This window comes from Rhinopithecus roxellana, chromosome 7 (assembly GCF_007565055.1).
Source record: "Rhinopithecus roxellana isolate Shanxi Qingling chromosome 7, ASM756505v1, whole genome shotgun sequence".
NCBI lineage: Eukaryota > Metazoa > Chordata > Mammalia > Primates > Cercopithecidae > Rhinopithecus > Rhinopithecus roxellana.
The window spans coordinates 135,902,613-135,919,425 of NC_044555.1; the positions used below are offsets into that span (position 1 = coordinate 135,902,613).

General features: G+C 40.0%; 1 protein-coding gene across 1 annotated transcript in view; it reads left to right on the forward strand.

Annotated features, from left to right (window-relative positions):
- Positions 1-364: 364 nt before the first annotated feature.
- TMEM185A (transmembrane protein 185A) overlaps positions 365-16,813 on the forward strand; it is a 33,321-nt gene continuing 16,872 nt past the window's right edge. Inside the window, exon 1 of the mRNA XM_030934339.1 lies at positions 365-696. Coding sequence (XP_030790199.1) covers positions 659-696 — 38 coding nt within the window. The 5' untranslated portion in view covers positions 365-658. The remainder of the gene's footprint in view (positions 697-16,813) is intronic.

A 16,813-nucleotide genomic window follows, 5' to 3' on the forward strand; every position in this document is an offset into this window, starting at 1 on the left:
CTTTGGGGCTAGGTAGCTTGAGTTGGAAAGAGCCAGCATACCTGGACATGCTGACTTGGGAATTGGAAGGGAAGTTGGGACCCAAACTTTGGAGTCGTTGACAGATGTGACAGGTGAAGCCTGGGATGACATCGCCAAAATGCAACGTCTCACTCGTTGTCACTACTCCCAGGGCTCAGCTGTCACTGGGGAACATCTCCAGAAGGTAGCGCGGGCCAAGGTGACAGGTGTCTGCCAAGACCTGTCCGCCAGACTCCTCGGCGGCGCGCTCCCTCCCTGCAGGCCTTCAGCCCGTCAGTATCCCCTTCTTCGGGGCCCTGCTCACTCCCAGCCTCCATCCCCCTGCCATCTCCTCTCTTGGGCAGGTCGCGTGCAGACCCAGGCATGGGGGCCTCTCAGCGCTGTGCGCTCTGGGCGGGGCTCCGGACGCATGCGCGGCCGCCGTACGGAAGCCCGGAAGGAGGGGCAGGGGGCGGTGGCTCAGGTTTCTCCGGGCGGTGGCGGTGGCGGCGGCGGCGGCGGCGGTGGCGGGAGCAGTAGCGGGAGCAGCAGCGGGGACGCGGCTGGAGCTGGCGCCATGAACCCGCTGTAAGGCGCAGGCTGTGTAGCACGGGCTGCGGGGGAGGAGGAGGAGGACGCCGCGGTGAAGTTCTCCGCCATGAACCTGAGGGGCCTCTTCCAGGACTTCAACCCGAGGTGAGGTGGCGTGGTTGGCGCCCCCGGGAGTCCGCGCTATGGGCTCGGGCAAGGGCTGGTGTTCGGCTCCGGGGAGGCACGGCGGGCGAGATGCTGCAGCCCGAGGACCCGGGCGCCTGCCCGAGCCTCCCTGCGGGTGCAAGCTGTCCCTAGGCAAAGCTGTCGGCCTCGGCGCCCGCCCGCTTCCTCCTCCCGTGCCCGGTGTCTTCAGCCCCTGCCCGGCCGCGAGCCCCGTCCTGCCCCAAGGGAGCCCCATTCCTCTCTGCTTGCTGTCCCTCGTTGGTGTCCCAATTTCTTCCTCTCGGTTCCATCCTCTTCTACCCCGCTGCGGGCCCTCCATTCTCCGCGTCAGGGCCGTCTCACTTGACCCAACACCCCTACCCCCACCCCAGCTGTTTCCTCCAGTTCCGCGCAGTCCTTGGGGTTTTCCTTGGGTCTATGCCCATCCCTCTCTTGTTTGGTTCTTTGTTGAACGGATACCTGCAACACTGTTGAATACTTGGAGTCAGTGTCAGGATATGGCAATGCCTTATATAATGCATTTCTGGGTGAGCCTGATCATTTTCCATACTCATTTTCTCATCAGTCTTCACTACAAGTTTATTTGCAGGAAGTAGATATTGCTGTCCTTCTTTTCCAGATGGGGAACACCCAGTGGACAGTGTGGAGAAAACACTGGCTAAGAACTCAAGCGCCTGTCCTTGCACTTGCAGGACTATTTTGTAACTGTTCTTTCCCCCAGGCTGTGAGCTCCCTGAAGTTGAGACCATCTCCTGCTCATCTCAGTGTCCCCAGCGCGTCCCACCCACTGTATCTGGCATATAAAATGTTTGTGAAACTAAACTGAGCCCTAAGACTTGAATTGGAGACCAGGCCATATGTAACTGGGTGATTCTCTGCCCTTCTTTGGCCCTTCTGTAAAATAAGGAGTTGGCCTAACTGATCTCTTAAGTGCACTGCTCTCCGAAGGGAGTATGCGTTTCCCTTATTTGCTAGTTGGGAAGACATGCGCTCAGTGAACATTTGTGTGCTGTAACATATGCTAGGTGCTTTAGATGCTGGCGGTCTCAGCATAGGGGTGAAGAAGGGCTTGTACAGTTAAGATGCCTTACAGTACTGTGCAGTGCTGTACTATGGGGGCCAACTATGGGGACCGCTGTCTTGGCTGCTTGTTGAGGATGAAAGGAAGTTTTAGGGAAGTATTTGTATGTTGAGGGTGCAGTCTCCCTAGGGATGGTGACATTTTAACTTGTGAGTCATTGTGACTTTCTGTGTGCTCTTATTCCACTTTGAGTTCATGTTCTGGTCTGCAGTGCCAGTGTCTCTAACACAGTGCAGACATTATCATTGCTGGCCTCGAAGGCATAGAGGAGGTAACAGAACTAACTGCAGTCCCTTCCTCTGCTGCATCAGGGGATTAGGATTGGTCTGCAGGGTAGTAGGGTTGGTGCTGTAGCTGGACAAGCCATGTGTGTCTTCTATTTGGAGATGGTGATAAGAAAGTTAAGTAAAAACTGAATTGTTTTGTGCCCCTGGGCAACTCACTCATCTATTGTTTTATTTGTAGAATGAGTATAATCTCTCAGCAGGGTAAGGAGGCCAATTAATGATTGATTACAAAGTGCCTTACAAATAGAAACCTACATGACTTGTTTGCAAGGTGACAGATAATTCAGAAGCCACAAGAAACTGCCTCAAGTGATCAAACTGGCTAACAAGAGTTGCCAAAGCAAAATAGTGCTGCACTGATATTACCTTTAACCATTTTTTCCTTTAGCCCTTTTCCCCCCCAAAAAATTAGTATATGAAATTACAATGAAATACCTGGTATCTAAGCAGATTTATAGTAATTATCAACATATTTATCAATATCTTAATTCTACCTGGATTAAAATGTATTTCTGCCTGAAAAGTTTAAAGGTCTATTATACTGTGCCATTTTCCTGATTCATTGTTGCCGGTGGTGAGTTCCTTAATTTTACAGATATTTCAAGAGGACATTGGCCAGGTATTATTGGTAAATCAGATTTGTTTTTTTAGCTGGTAGTGTTTCATGTCTCCTGAGAACTCCTAGTTTTTGACAATGTGCTTTAGTCTCCTTGCATGCTGAGGAAGGCCTTCCCAATAGCTAGAAGGAAAACTGAGGGGTGTACACAGAAGTTACCTTATGCTGGGGATTCAAACCTTGATGCTACTGCTTTGCCCCCTTCCTCTAATTTTGAATCCATTCAGTATCTCCCTCCTACCCCAGAACCTTGTCACCTACTGTTCTCTTTACCAGGAATGTTTCCCTCTCTTTTCCTCTCCTCTAGACCTAGTGAACTGCTATTTATCCTCACTTGGCACTTGCTAAGGGAAGCTCTCCTGACTTCCCTGACCAGATTTACTGCTCCCTGTTTCTACGGTTCCTGTAGTATTTACTACTCCTCCATCATAGTACATATTTGTACCCTTGTGTCTGTCTGGATTCTTATTTGATTAATACCTTCCTCCCCACTAAACTTTAAGTTCTATGGGGTCAAGACTGTGACTGTGTCAGTATTGTAGCCTGCATACTTGGAATAGTACCTGGCTCAATAAATATTTTTTGAATAAATGAGTGGATAACTCTCCAGAGCCTATAAGAGAAATCTAGAGCTGCTGCTTTCAATCACTACTTTCCTGGTGGTCTGTGGCCTGGTTCTCTTTCTTCTCACACTCTTCCCACCTTCAGAGTGCAGCCATTCCATTGGAGAGATGGGAAATAACATGGCACTAAGGCAGAATATGGCTATATTTACTTTGAAGAGTATGTCTTTGTTACAGAAATAGTCACTGTCATGGTTTGGTGGGTCCCAAGGCATGGGTCATGGCTCCAGATCCCCTTTCCAACCTTTTGGATCTTGGTAAGTCTGAACCCACTGCCGTGTTGGCAAGGCTCTGGAAACTGCAGTGACAGAGAATGATTCACAGGTGTCAACACTCAGATGTACAGGGCTGCCAGCTGACCCACTCTGCCTCTTTCCATCTGGCACAGAACTGGTTGATCATGAACTTCTTTTCATAATTGCTTTTTAGTTATGCAGGTTAACACATGCTGAAACAGATGTACTGGACCCACAAACAAGTCCTTCCTTGGATGTCTGAGGCTTCCTAACAGTGAAAGAGCCCTGTTCTTAGAATAGGCAAACTGATTCTGAGGCATTTTGGGTGGTAGGGATCTGGTAGTAGGTAGCATTAGGTGGGCTCCCTGCACTCACCACGGAGCCTTGAAATTTTCTGCTACATTGGGGGAGTTGCTGGTTCAGAGAAGGCTCTTCCACCCTCGCAGCCATGTGGCACTGGAAGGCTGTAAGAACTCTACTGGGCCTTCTTAGTCATCTGTGTGGTGAGCTCCTGATGGGAGTGTGGTATATCCCTCAGGTGGGCTAGACTGGAACAAAGGCTGAGAAATGTTGCTCCGGGGGTTCCGTCATGTGGGCATAGGGTACTGATGAGATCAGTAGTGTTTGGAAACTTCTATATGCTGCATCTTCAAAAGACATTCTGTAGTCCATATAAGTTATCTTGTCCCTTGTTTGAAGTCAGGAAAAAGGAATGCGATTGCTGGTAATATAGTTCACTAAAGGCAGCTACCTGGCCTTTAATAGTTATTTGCAAAGTATTTTTAGAACATTGATTCATCAAACATCTCCTAGGTTCCTATCTCATGCCAAGCAATGTACTAGGTGCTCTAAGTACAAAAATAAATGGAATGTAGTCCTCCTCTCAATGCATAAGCCTAGTGGAAGAAGCAGAAATGAAAGGGAAATAAGAATTCAGTAGAGTATGAGGCATTACAGAGAAAGAAACCAAATGTCTTGGAAGTACAAATGGCAGAGCCACTAATTCTGTCTCGAGCAGGCAGGGAAGAGTCTATAATGGAAATGACTTTTGAGCTGGGTTTTGCATTGAGCTAGTCTTTTAAACCAGACTTTTGAGCTAAAATTGTAGGGTTGTCATCAGACTAGAGAGTTGGAAGGGTATCTTGTGGGGAAAAGAGAGATCAGATTGTTACTGTATCTATGTAGAAAAGGAAGACAAGAAACTCCATTTTGATCTGTACTAAGAAAGATTGTTTCTGCTTTGAGATGCTGTTCACCTGTAACTTTAGCCCCAACCCTGTGCTCACAGAAACATGTGCTGTAATGAATCAAGGTTTAATGGATTTAGGGTTGTGTAGGATGTACCTTGTTAACAATATGTTTGCAGGCAGTATGCTTGGTAAAAGTCATCGCCATTCTCCATTCTCGATTAACCAGGGACACAGTGCACTACGGACAGCCGCAGGGACCTCTGCCCAAGAAAACCTGGGTATTGTTCAAGGTTTCCCCACACTGAGACAGCCTGAGATATGGCCTCATGGGAAAGGAAAGGCCTTACGACACCCATAAAGGGTCTGTGCTGAGGAGGAGTGGTGAAAGAGGGAGGCCTCTTTGCAGTTGAGATAAGAGGAAGGCTTCCGTCTCCTGCTTGTCCCTGGGAATGGAATGTCTCGGTGTAAAGCTGACCATTCTCATTCGTTCTATTCTGAGATGGAAAACTGCCCTGTGGCTGGAGGCAAGATATGCTAGCAGCAATACTGCTCTGTTACTCTTTGCTACACTGAGATGTTTGGGTAAAGAGAAACATAAATCTAGCCTATGTGCACATCTGAGCACAGTACCTTTCCTTGGACTTATTCATAATACAGATTCCTTTGCTCACATGTTTTCCTGCTAACCTTCTCCCCACCTGTTGCCCTGCTACACTCCCCTCGCTAAGATAGTAAAAATAATGATCAGTAAATACTGAGGGAACTCAGAGGCTAGTGCTGGTGCGGGTCCTCCATATGCTGAGCACCGGTCCCGTGGGCCCACTGTTCTTTCTCTATGCTTTGTCTCTGTGTCTTGTTTCTTTTCTCAGTCTCTTGTCCCACCTGATGAGAAATACCCATAGGTGTGGAGGGGCTGGCCCCTTTCAGTATCTCAGAAGGGACAAAGTACACAAAGGCATGGGGTCATGATAGTGCCTGGTATGTTCAGGTAGTGAAAAGGTCCGTGTGGTACGAGCACTGCAGATGACATGTGTCGTGTGAATTAAAAATATATAGTGTTAGTTACTGCAAATATTTTTTACAGGTTATTGTTTTTAAGAAAGCAGTATCCAATGCACAAGTGTACTGTCAATACTGTCAATGAACTACTTACCACTCAAGTGACTGCTTATTTGTTGTTCTGTCCTCTCAAGCCACCTACAGTCAGAAAATGGTCTTGATTTTACTGATGTTGCTGTTAATAATAGCTGTGACTTCTTGAGTACCCACCACATGCCAGGCCCAATGTAGGGGCTTTGCATCCATTATCCATGATCTTTACAACAACCCTGCAAAATTAGATATCAGCCTTATTTTAAAGTCTTGACAGCTTCTGACTTCCCTGAAGTTTCTCAAACAGGAAGAATCCAAGTCAAGATTCGAATCCATGTGAGTCTCATGAAGCCTGTGCTCTTTCCTGCATGCCATGCCATATTTTTAGTTAAGTGACAACTCCTTTCCCCCATGACATTGTAGATCCAGTATACTAAGGAACCCTCTATTTACGAATTGTAAGTAATTGAAACAAACCTCTTAGTGGCGCTTATACACCTAAATGAGTGTTGTCATTCAAAGAAGTTACTTGGGGAAAGAGAATGTATAAACCTATTCCATCGTTCATACTCCTTGTTACTCATCTGGAATTCCCTTTAAAGTCAGTTTACATATCACATAAGAGGATCCATCTCATTGCTTTATGATCATCTATCATTTTCAACCAAAATAGTTCCACCTAGTTTGATCACACATCCTATTCACTAACCTTGGCTCTGACTGACTGTTTGCCATTTCCAAAATTCGAATCCACCCTCAGTGAAAATTGAGTACCATTTGGGATAGTTAGAAGATCAGACTGCAGGTTCTCAAGGTGCTTCCAAGAAAAAAGCTTCAAAGATGATTTGAGTAATGAAGTACCATTGGAATTACTGCATTGCCTCCCAAGGGGACTGGTTAAAGGAGAGAAATCTCATTTGAATGTATAATTTTTAGTTTTAAAAATATCATTCCTATTACTTGATAATTATACACACATTGTTCTTAGCTGTGTCCTTTGAGAGCCAGGATTTGGAGGTGCTGAATTAGGTGCTGAATGAGTGGATGTTGAGTACAAATAGACATCTACCACTGGGAAATCTTTGTTGTACAGGAGAGACGGTGGATTGAAGGAGTTTTAGATAGTTTCCTAGGACTCCAGAAGTTAAGCTTTCTAATATGGAGCTTGAGTTTTTAATTATCTTGCCTGATATGTCATGCCTGTACAAGGTGACTGGAATTTAAGACAAAAGCCTCGAACTCTGGAGATAGATGCTTTATAAGTAGAGACTCATACTTTGTCAGCTCCAACCTAATAGTGACAGTAATGATTGCTGAACAAGATTGTTACCTACAGTGTGGCAGAACTTTTGTCTTTCATAGTACTGCTAAAACTAGAATGGGTAAAATGTATCATTTACACAGTGCTTTCACATACCCTTGTCTTAATGAATCAGTATATGAGGAATCAGATGAGGAAACAGACCTGGGGGAAAATAACTCACCCAAGACCACACCGCTGATGAATAGCAGTTGAGGAACTTAAATGCAGATCTTCCTACTGGCGTGGGCTCTGCTTTTATTTGGCTTTTGTGCTTTTTTGTATCTACTGGTTAAATGCTCTTAAACATTTTTCATCTTAATAAAACCAGCTAAAATCTCCACTGAAAGACTTTAAATTTGGTTAATAAGGTGTAAGAGGGGCAATTCCCTTGATAGTTTGTGAGAATGTCAGGTTGTCATTTGGAGCCATTCTGTCAAGCTGTAAACTGGGATGTGCCATGCAAAGTCTGTGTGTGCGTATGTGCCTGTGCGTGTGTACGTGCATGCAGGCATGTGTTAAGGCGCGTGTATGTGCTCCAGGGAAGCCAGCAGCTTCCACTGGAAAAAAACTGATAGGTCTAAAAAGAGTCCAGCTGCATTCTTATGATATGCAGAAAACAGATACCAGAACTTTTACACTCAGAGTCATCATTCCTTTGCTATGTATATTCTCTCCCTCCCTGCTTCCTTTTCTCCCTACCTATTCTCCCAGCCCTGCAAAGTGGAGAGAGGGAATTTGAGCCTGAGCAGAAAGCTCCATGTAAATTTCAGAGAGGACATCAGGTAACACTACTTAGTGATTCATAGTATACTAACACTACAGATTCAAATGAGAGTGGAATAAATCCATTCTAAAGGTGTAACTGGAAAGATGCATTTTAAGAAGTAGTGATTAATGTTAAACTGGAACCTCCCAATTCTCCCAGGTTTGTGGAGAATTAAGCAGTCTGTTTTTATATTTGGAATCTGGTCTGAATATTTCTTGAAAAGTAACTCAAAGTAGTTTAGGCTATGACCGTAACTTGTTTTTGTAAATGCATTTTTCTTATCACTGTATTATTGCACATTATTGTGTATTCTCTTGCAAATCAGGCTTGATATTTCCTTCTGGCTATGCAGTCACCTTTTAGACTTTGCTTCCAAATATATTGATATAGTTAAGATACTATTCTTTCTTTACCCAACTAGGAGTGTGTATGAATTACATCTTTTGAACTTTCTGATTATATTACTTTGTTTTACTTGATCAGCTTTGTAGTTTAATTTTTTTTTAAAGCCAGCTGTTGGGATTACTGATCAGTTTCATTTTTATATCTATATTTCTACTTTTACTTTTATTATTTTCATGTCTTGGCTTTTTCCCCAAATTTCTTAGAAACTCAGTTTACTAGTTTTCCTTTGCCTCTTTTTTTTTCTTTGTTTTCTACTTTTATTTAAACATTTGAAATGAACACATTTTCTCTGAGTTTTGTTTTGGCAGCTGCCCAGGTGTTTTTATATTTCAATTGTATTTTAGTAATTTTTTTTTTTTTTTTTGAGACAGAGTCTCACTCTGTCGCCCAGGCTGGAGTGCAGTGGCCGGATCTCAGCTCACTGCAAGCTCCGCCTGCAGTCCCAGCTACTCGGGAGGCTGAGGCGGGAGAATGGCGTAAACCCGGGAGGTGGAGCTTGCAGTGAGCTGAGATCCCGCCACTGCACTCCAGCCTGGGCGACAGAGCGAGACTCCGTCTCAAAAAAAAAAAAAGAAACATTCTAAAATTATTTCCATATTCCATGGTCATGTTGTTAGGTTTTTGTTATTTAGGTTTTCCTTATTAGTCCTCTTAGCATTTTAATACTTTTGGCTTTGAAATCTAATTTATCTAATTTTAAAGATAGTAAATTGTTGCTCTTGTCTTCATCCAGGCATGCTAAACCTCTGTCATCTGATTTCTGATAGTTGGTTCGACTTTTGACTTTGGTTCTAAGTGTAACTCTTAAATGTAACAGATTTACTTTCTTAATCTAGGAAGCAAGCTTTCTTTTTATAGAGGTGTGGTAGGCAGAATAATGACCCCCCAAGTATGTCCACATCCTAATCCATGGAACCAGGGAATATGTTTTGTTACATGGCAAAGGGGAATTAAGGTAGCAGATGGAATTAAGTTTGCTAATCAGCTGACCTTAAGATGGATTATTCTGGATTCTCTGGCTGGGGCCAATGTATTTACAGGGTCCCTAAATATAGAAGAGGGAGACAGAAAAGGAGGTCAGAGTGATTCAGTATGAGGAGGACTGCATTCTTCATTGTTGACTTTGAAGATGGAGGAAGGGGCCATGAGCTAAGGAATGTGGCAGCCTCTAGAGCTAGAAAAGACAAAGAAACATTCTCTTCTAGAGCCTTCAGAAGCATAGTCCTGCTGACACCTTAAGTTTAGCCCAGCGAGACCCATATTGAACTCTGACCTCCAGAACTGTAAGGGTTATGCTTTTTAAACCACTAGGTTTATGCTTTTTAAGCCACTAGGTTTGTGGCAGTTTTGAATGGCAGCAATAGAAAATTAATAAGAGAACATTCAGCCCATGTATATTTTTCTAACCCTAGTATTTGAATCATGAATTATATTTTGTGTGTCCTTTTGTAAGTTTATCTTTTCTATTTTCCATGTAATAGACATAAAATTTTAAGTTTTCTTTAAATTATGTCAAAAACCACATAAAATAATCACTTTTCCAGCATTTAAAACATTTTGGTAACTTCCCTTTTCTTTAGTTCCACTATTCTCTTTTTTTATTAAATAAGGAAACTGTTTTACAGAGGATAATGAAGTTAGCTTACAGCATTTACCCCCCCAACCACCACCAGCAATCTACTTTTTAATTTATAGTCTGAAAATCCTTTAGGATAAAAATTACCTGTACTATTATCTAATTTACGTATGAATCCTGTGTCTGTCATTATCTTAGCATTTGTTAATGTTTGAATCCACTAATTTCTTTTAAATAGTCTGTGTGTTTTCAAGTCCATTGTTTCTGATAATTATATTTGTAGCCACAGGCTTTAGTTGACAAATTGGTTCTGTTTTTTTAGATTTTGGAATATTCCCCTCTGCTTTAAGAGAGAAGACTTCTGCCTCTACTAATTGTGCACTGTATTTGTGGGATAACTCCATTTCTATTAACTTGTGAATCCCACTCCACCCCACCTTGACACAGGCTCTCTTCTTGTCCAAAGTCTAAGGGATGAAGTCATTTTTATCTTGTTTCTTTAAATGTTCTCCCTCTCTTTGTAGCAGCTTGTAAAAGCCTGTTTTTGTTTCTGAGTATTAATAATATTAACTAATGTGTATTGAGTACGCTGGTTGTCAGACTGTTTTCCACAGACCTTGGAGGTGGGCCTTGAGACCCTTTCCAGGTATCCGCAAAGTCAAAATAATAATAATACTAAGACATTCTTTGCCTTGGTCGACATTGGCACTGGTGGTGCAAAAGTGGTGCGTCAAACAGCTGGTGCCAGAGCACAAATCAGGACAGTGGCACCAGCTACACTAGTCTTCTGTCACTGGATTCTTCACCACCACATGCTGCACTTGCAGTTAAAAAAAAAAATGTCAGCTTCACTTACGAATGTCCTTGATAAGGCAGAAAAATATTAATCTCATTTAATCTTGACCCCTGAATGCACATCTAGTTTAATATTCCATGTGATGAAATGAGAAGAATGCATAAAGGCCTGTTGTATGCTGAAATGCAGTGGTTGACTTAAGGAAAAACGTGTGTGACTGAGTTACAAGCTGCTGTTTTCATAGAGTATCATTTTTATTTGGAAGGATAACTGACAGACAAGACTGTGGTTATTTGTGTTATGGTGTTTGACAGACATTTTCTTGAAAATGCAAGAAGCAAACCTTCAAGGAAAACAACTCGTGGTATTTTTTATAAATGGTAAAATTTGATCTTTCATGGGGAAACCAGAATTTTTGAGAAGTTGTATCTACTACCATGAGTTTGACAGCCTCCCAGTACTTAAAATATTTCTGATGACGTCGGTGGAGATAGTAAGTAATGTGATATTTTTTTGCTATTGTGTATGAAATGTGTCGACATTTGAAAGTTCTTTATAACTCAGTAAACCAATATTTTCCAGTCGACCTACATTGTATTATATACTAATGTTGGGATAAAAGATTCACTGAAAGTATAAGAGAGACCAGTGGATTTCAGTGTAGCAGAGTACAAAAAGGTCATTGATATGATTTCGGATTCCACATCACAGTTAACCTTTAAGAAACTACCACTTGTTGAGTTTCGGTGTCCTGTTGAATATCTACCATTATCTGAAACAGCTATTAAAATAATTCTTTTCTAACTACACATCTCTGTGAGGCCAGATTTTCTTTGTATACTTGAACCAAAACAATGTATTGCAACAGAATGAATGTCAATGTAGATATTAGAATCTAGGCGTCTTCTGTGACATCATACATTTAAAATTTTGCTAAACTGTAGAAACAGTGCTGCTGCTCTCACTAAATTTGTGTTGGATTTGGAAATGTTTTTAAATAATGTTATTAATGTTAGTATGTAATGTGTTTATTATTACCTTTAAAGAGTAGATATTTTTTGAATAACCACTGTATCAGAAATATTAAATACCAATAGGGATAACCCACATCAACAAGAGCTCTTTGGGATCCTCAGTGGGTGCAGCACACCAACATGGCACAAGTATACATATGTAACAAACCTGCACATTATGCACATGTACCCTAGAACTTAATGTATAATTAAAAAAAAAAAAAAAAACTGAAAAGGAGTCCTTTTTAAGAGTTAAACGTCAAAATTTTTGATATTAAAAACTTTGAGAGCCACTGACTTAGTTAGTGCTTTATACAAAGCACTTGTTATAGTCATTATCTTATATTCGTAGCCACCTTATGGGGTACATATTATTGCCCTGACTTTACGGGTAAGAATACTATGACACAGTGATGCTATGTATATTTTTGTTAGCCTCCCCTCTGAATCTCATGGTCTTCCCAGCATAGTTTTCTCTCTTAGAGGCTTGCTTCCAAGTTTAATTTTGTAGGTCCCATCTTCTTACAACCCTCCTCCCTTTTTTCCAATCGAAGTTTCTTGTGTTATTTTTCATAGTACAAAAATAGTACACGTACCTTACAGATAACTCAGATATCATAAGCAAAAGAGTATAAAGACTATCCTTAATCTTCCCGAGTGGAGACCCGTTAGCTGCTCAGCAGATATTTATTCAGATGCTTTTCTAAACATGTTCATTTATCAGTGTAAAACCTGTATAGTATAATACTGAATTAAAAGGATTTTGGAGTCAAAGGGTTTGACTCCCAACTCTGAGCTCTTAGACAAATTATTTAACATCTAAGCTTTCTGTTCCTTATCTGTAACCGCACTGATCTGTTTTCTGTGTCTAGAGTTTTGCCCTTTCCAGAATGTCAAATAAGCAGCATTGTACAGTATCTTGTGTTTTCAATCTGAATTATTTTACTTATAGTGCATTTTAGATTCATCAGTGTTGTTGTTTTCACCCGTAGTTTGTTACTTTTTACTGCTGATTAGTATTCCATTGAATGGATATACCAAAATTGGGTTAACCATTCACCAGTTATGGATATGTGAGTTGTTACCAGTGGCAATTATGAATAAAGCTTCTTTGAATATTTGATTACAAGTCTTTGTGTGGACATACGTTTTCATTTTTCTTGAGTAAAATACCTAGGTGTGGGATTGCTGGGCCATAGAATAAGTATACACTTAACTGTGTAAGAAACTTCCAAAATGTTTTCTAAAGTGGCTGTACTATTTTGCATTCCCACCAGCATATGTAAGAGTTCTAGTGTGTGTGTAATCTTATCTCATTGTGGTTTTAATTTGCATTGTCCTAACACCTGAAAATACTGAGTATTTGTTGTGTGCTTATTTGCTTTTTGTATGCCTTCTTTGATGGGATGTCTCTGAATTTTTTGGCCATTTTTAATTGGCTTGTTTGCTTATTTTTTTAGTTGTAAAAGTCCTTTTTATATACTGGATACAGATTACTTTGTCAGATACATGTTTTCAGAATATGGTCGTCTACTTTGTGGCTTGGCTGTCATTTTCTTAATGATAGATATCTTTTGGAGAGTAAGAGTTTTTCATTTTGGAGAAGTCCAATTTCATATCCCATCTAAGAAATGTTTGCCTAACCCTAGGTTGCAAGTATTTTTTTTCATATGTGTTTTGGACATTTTATAGTTTTGTATATGACATTTAGGTCTATGATCCATGTTACATAAATTTTTGTATATGTTGTGAGTTTAAGAGTCGGGGTGTACTTCCCTCATTTATCCAGTTGTACCACCATTTATTGAAACATAATTATTTCTCCATTGAATTGCCTTGGCACCTTTGTGGAAAATTAACTGACTCAATATGCATGGGTCTGTTTTCCGACTCTCTAGTATGTTCTATATATTTATCCTTATGCCAGTACTACATTGTGCTTATTACTGTAGCTTTATAGTAAGCTTTGAAAGCACATAGTATAAATTGTCCAACTTTGTTTGTTCTCAGAATTGTTTTGCCCATTCTAGGTCCTTTGCATCTCCATTATGACTTTTAAAGTCAGTATGTCAATTTCTACAAAAGAACCTGCTGGCTTCCAATTTTCATTGGTATTGCATTGATTCTTTAAAATAATTTGGTTCATTTGGTGTGTGTGGTAGGCTAAATCATGGCCCTCAAAGATACTAACTTCCATGGAACCTGTTAAAGATCTTGAGATGATGGGGTTATCCAAGTGGGCAATAAATGCAGTCAATCACAGGTTTTCTTAAAAGAGGGAGATAACATTAAGAGAAGGCAGTGTGGTGGTAACAGAGAGATTTGAAGATTTTATGCTGCTGGTTTTGATGATAGAGGAAGGGGCCATGAACCAAGGAAATACAGCTCTGGAAAAAACAAGTAATAGATTCTCCCATAGAGTCTCCAGAAGGAGTAGGTCCTGCTGACATCTTGATTTTAGCCCAGTGAAACCGTTTTTGGACCTCTGGCCACAGGATAATAAATATGTGCTATTTTAAGTCACCAATTTTGTAGTAGTTTGTTACAGCACCCATAGGAAACTAATACACGGAGGATGTAAATCTTAACAGTAGTGAGTGTTCTATGAACACAGTATATTTCTCCATTCATTTAGATCTTTAATTTTTCTAGGCAGTTGTGAACTTAATGTGTCCCGTCAAAAATCACAAGTTGACTCTAATCCCCAGTGTGATGGTATTTGGAGACAGAGCACTGGGAGGTGATTAGGTTATGAGGGTGGAACTCTCATGGTTGGAACTAGTGTCCTTATAAGAAGAGACCAGAGAGCTAGCTCACTCTCTTTTCACCATGTGAAGGGTATGAGAAGTCTGCCATCTGCCACCCAGAAGGCAGTCCTCGCCAGAACCCAGCCATGCTGGCATCCTGATCTCCAACTTCCAGCCTCTGAAACTATGAGGAATAAATTTCTATTGTTTATTAGCTTCCCCACAGTCCTACCAGTGTTTTGTAGTTGTCAGTATATAGGTTTTGCATATATGTTGTTACGTTTACCCCTGTTTTATATTTGTGATGCTATTGTAAATGGTGGATTTTTCATAAACTTTTAATTTTTGAATAGTTTTAAATTTATAGGAAAGTTGCAGTAAATGATATATATTTTTAAATTTCTGTTTCCAATTTGTCATAGCTACTGTATAGAAATGCAATAATTTTTGTACATTTACCTTGTATCCTTCAATTTTGTTAAATTCACTTACTAGATCTACTAGCTTTTTCGTAGATTCCTTAGGATTTCCTACACAGAAAATGTAGATAATGTCTGTAGATAATGACAGGTTTACTTCTTTCTTTCAAAACTATATTCTTTTAATTTCTTTTTATCATGTTATTGTTGTGGCTAGGATCTTTAGTACAATGTTGAATAGATGTGTTGAAGTGGACAAACTTGCCGTGTTTCCTGGCTTAAGGGGAAAGTATTGAGTCTCTCACCATTAAGCATTATAACTACAGGTTTTTCATAGATGCTTCTCTAATCCTAATTTGTTTAGAGCTTTTACCTTGAATGGGTAGCAAATTATGTCAAATGCTTTTTAAACAACTATTGAGATGATCATGTGATTTTTCTTTTTCAGCCTACTGATACCACAAAGGTTGCTAACTGATTTTCAGATGTTAATCCAGGATTGTGATCTTGCAATCCTAGCTAAACCAGACTTAGTCATAATGTAGTATCCTTATATATTGCTGAATTCAGTCAGCTAAAATCTTTTGAGGATCTTTGCATCTCTGTTCATGAGAGATATTGGTCTGTAGTTTTCTTTCTTGGTCAGTATTGGTATCAGGGTAATGCTGGCTTCATAAAATAAATTGGGAAATGTTCCCCCCTCATCTTTTTTGCAAGAGTTTGTGAAGAATTGCTGCTATTTCCTCCCTAAATGTTTGGTAGATTTTGCCATGGCCTGACATTTTCTTTGTGAAAAAGGTTTTAACTAGAATTGCAGTTTCCATGTCTTTGTTTCAAGAAATTTCCTGGCATAAAGTTGTTTATAATATCCCCTACTTACCTCTTTAGTATTTTTAGGATTTATAGTGATATCCCTGCTTTCATTCTTGATATTAATAATTTGAGCCTACTCTTTCTTACTGATTACTCTGGCTATAGATTTACCAATTTTCTTATTTTCTTAAAGAAACTGCTTTTAGTTTCATAGTTTTTTTTCTCTAATGCCTTTTTACTGTATTTTATTGATTAATGTGCTTATATTTATCAGGTTCTTCTTTCTGTTTACTTTTTAAAAATTTCCTTCCCTTTCTTACATGGAGGTTCCTTACCTCCATGTTCTATTTTCATAAGATAGAATCTCAGATTATTGACTTGATATCTTTTCTAATGTAAGTATTTGATGCTAAAATTTCCCTTAAGTACTGCTTTAGTGTATCTCACAAATTTTGGTATATTGTGTTTTTGCCTTTATTTAATCCAAAATATTTTTCAATTTTCTTCATAGTCTTTGACCTATGGAGTATTTAGCAATGTGGCATTTAATTTTCAAGTATTTTGAGAATTTTCCAGATATTTTTCTACTGTTGATTTCTAGTTTGACTCCATTGTGCTTATTTACTTTGTGTGATTTCAATCCTTTTAAATTTGTTGAGCCTTGTTTTATGGCCCAGAATTCAATCTGTCTTGGTGAATGTTCCATGTGTTTTTGAAAGGAATCTGTATTTTGCTTTTGTTGGGAAGAACTCATTAATATTAATTAGGTCAAGTTGGTTGATAGTGTTGCTACAATCATATATATCCTTAGTAATTTTCTGTTTATGTGTTCTGTTAGTTACTAAGAAAGGAATGTTAATTTCCATTTATAACAGTTTGATTTTTTTTATTTCTCCTTTTAGATCGATCAGTATTTTCTACATGTATTGTGAAACTTTGTTATTAGGCATATAAACATTTATGATTGTTAGATCTTGACAAATTGACCCCTTTATCATTATGAAGTGCCTCTGTTTGTCCCTGGAAATAGTCCTTGTTCAAAAATATACTGTGTCTTATGTTGTGGTAGGCAGAATGCCCCACCCCCACAAATACACAGATACTCAGGCCCCAAGCCCTGAAACTTGTGAATA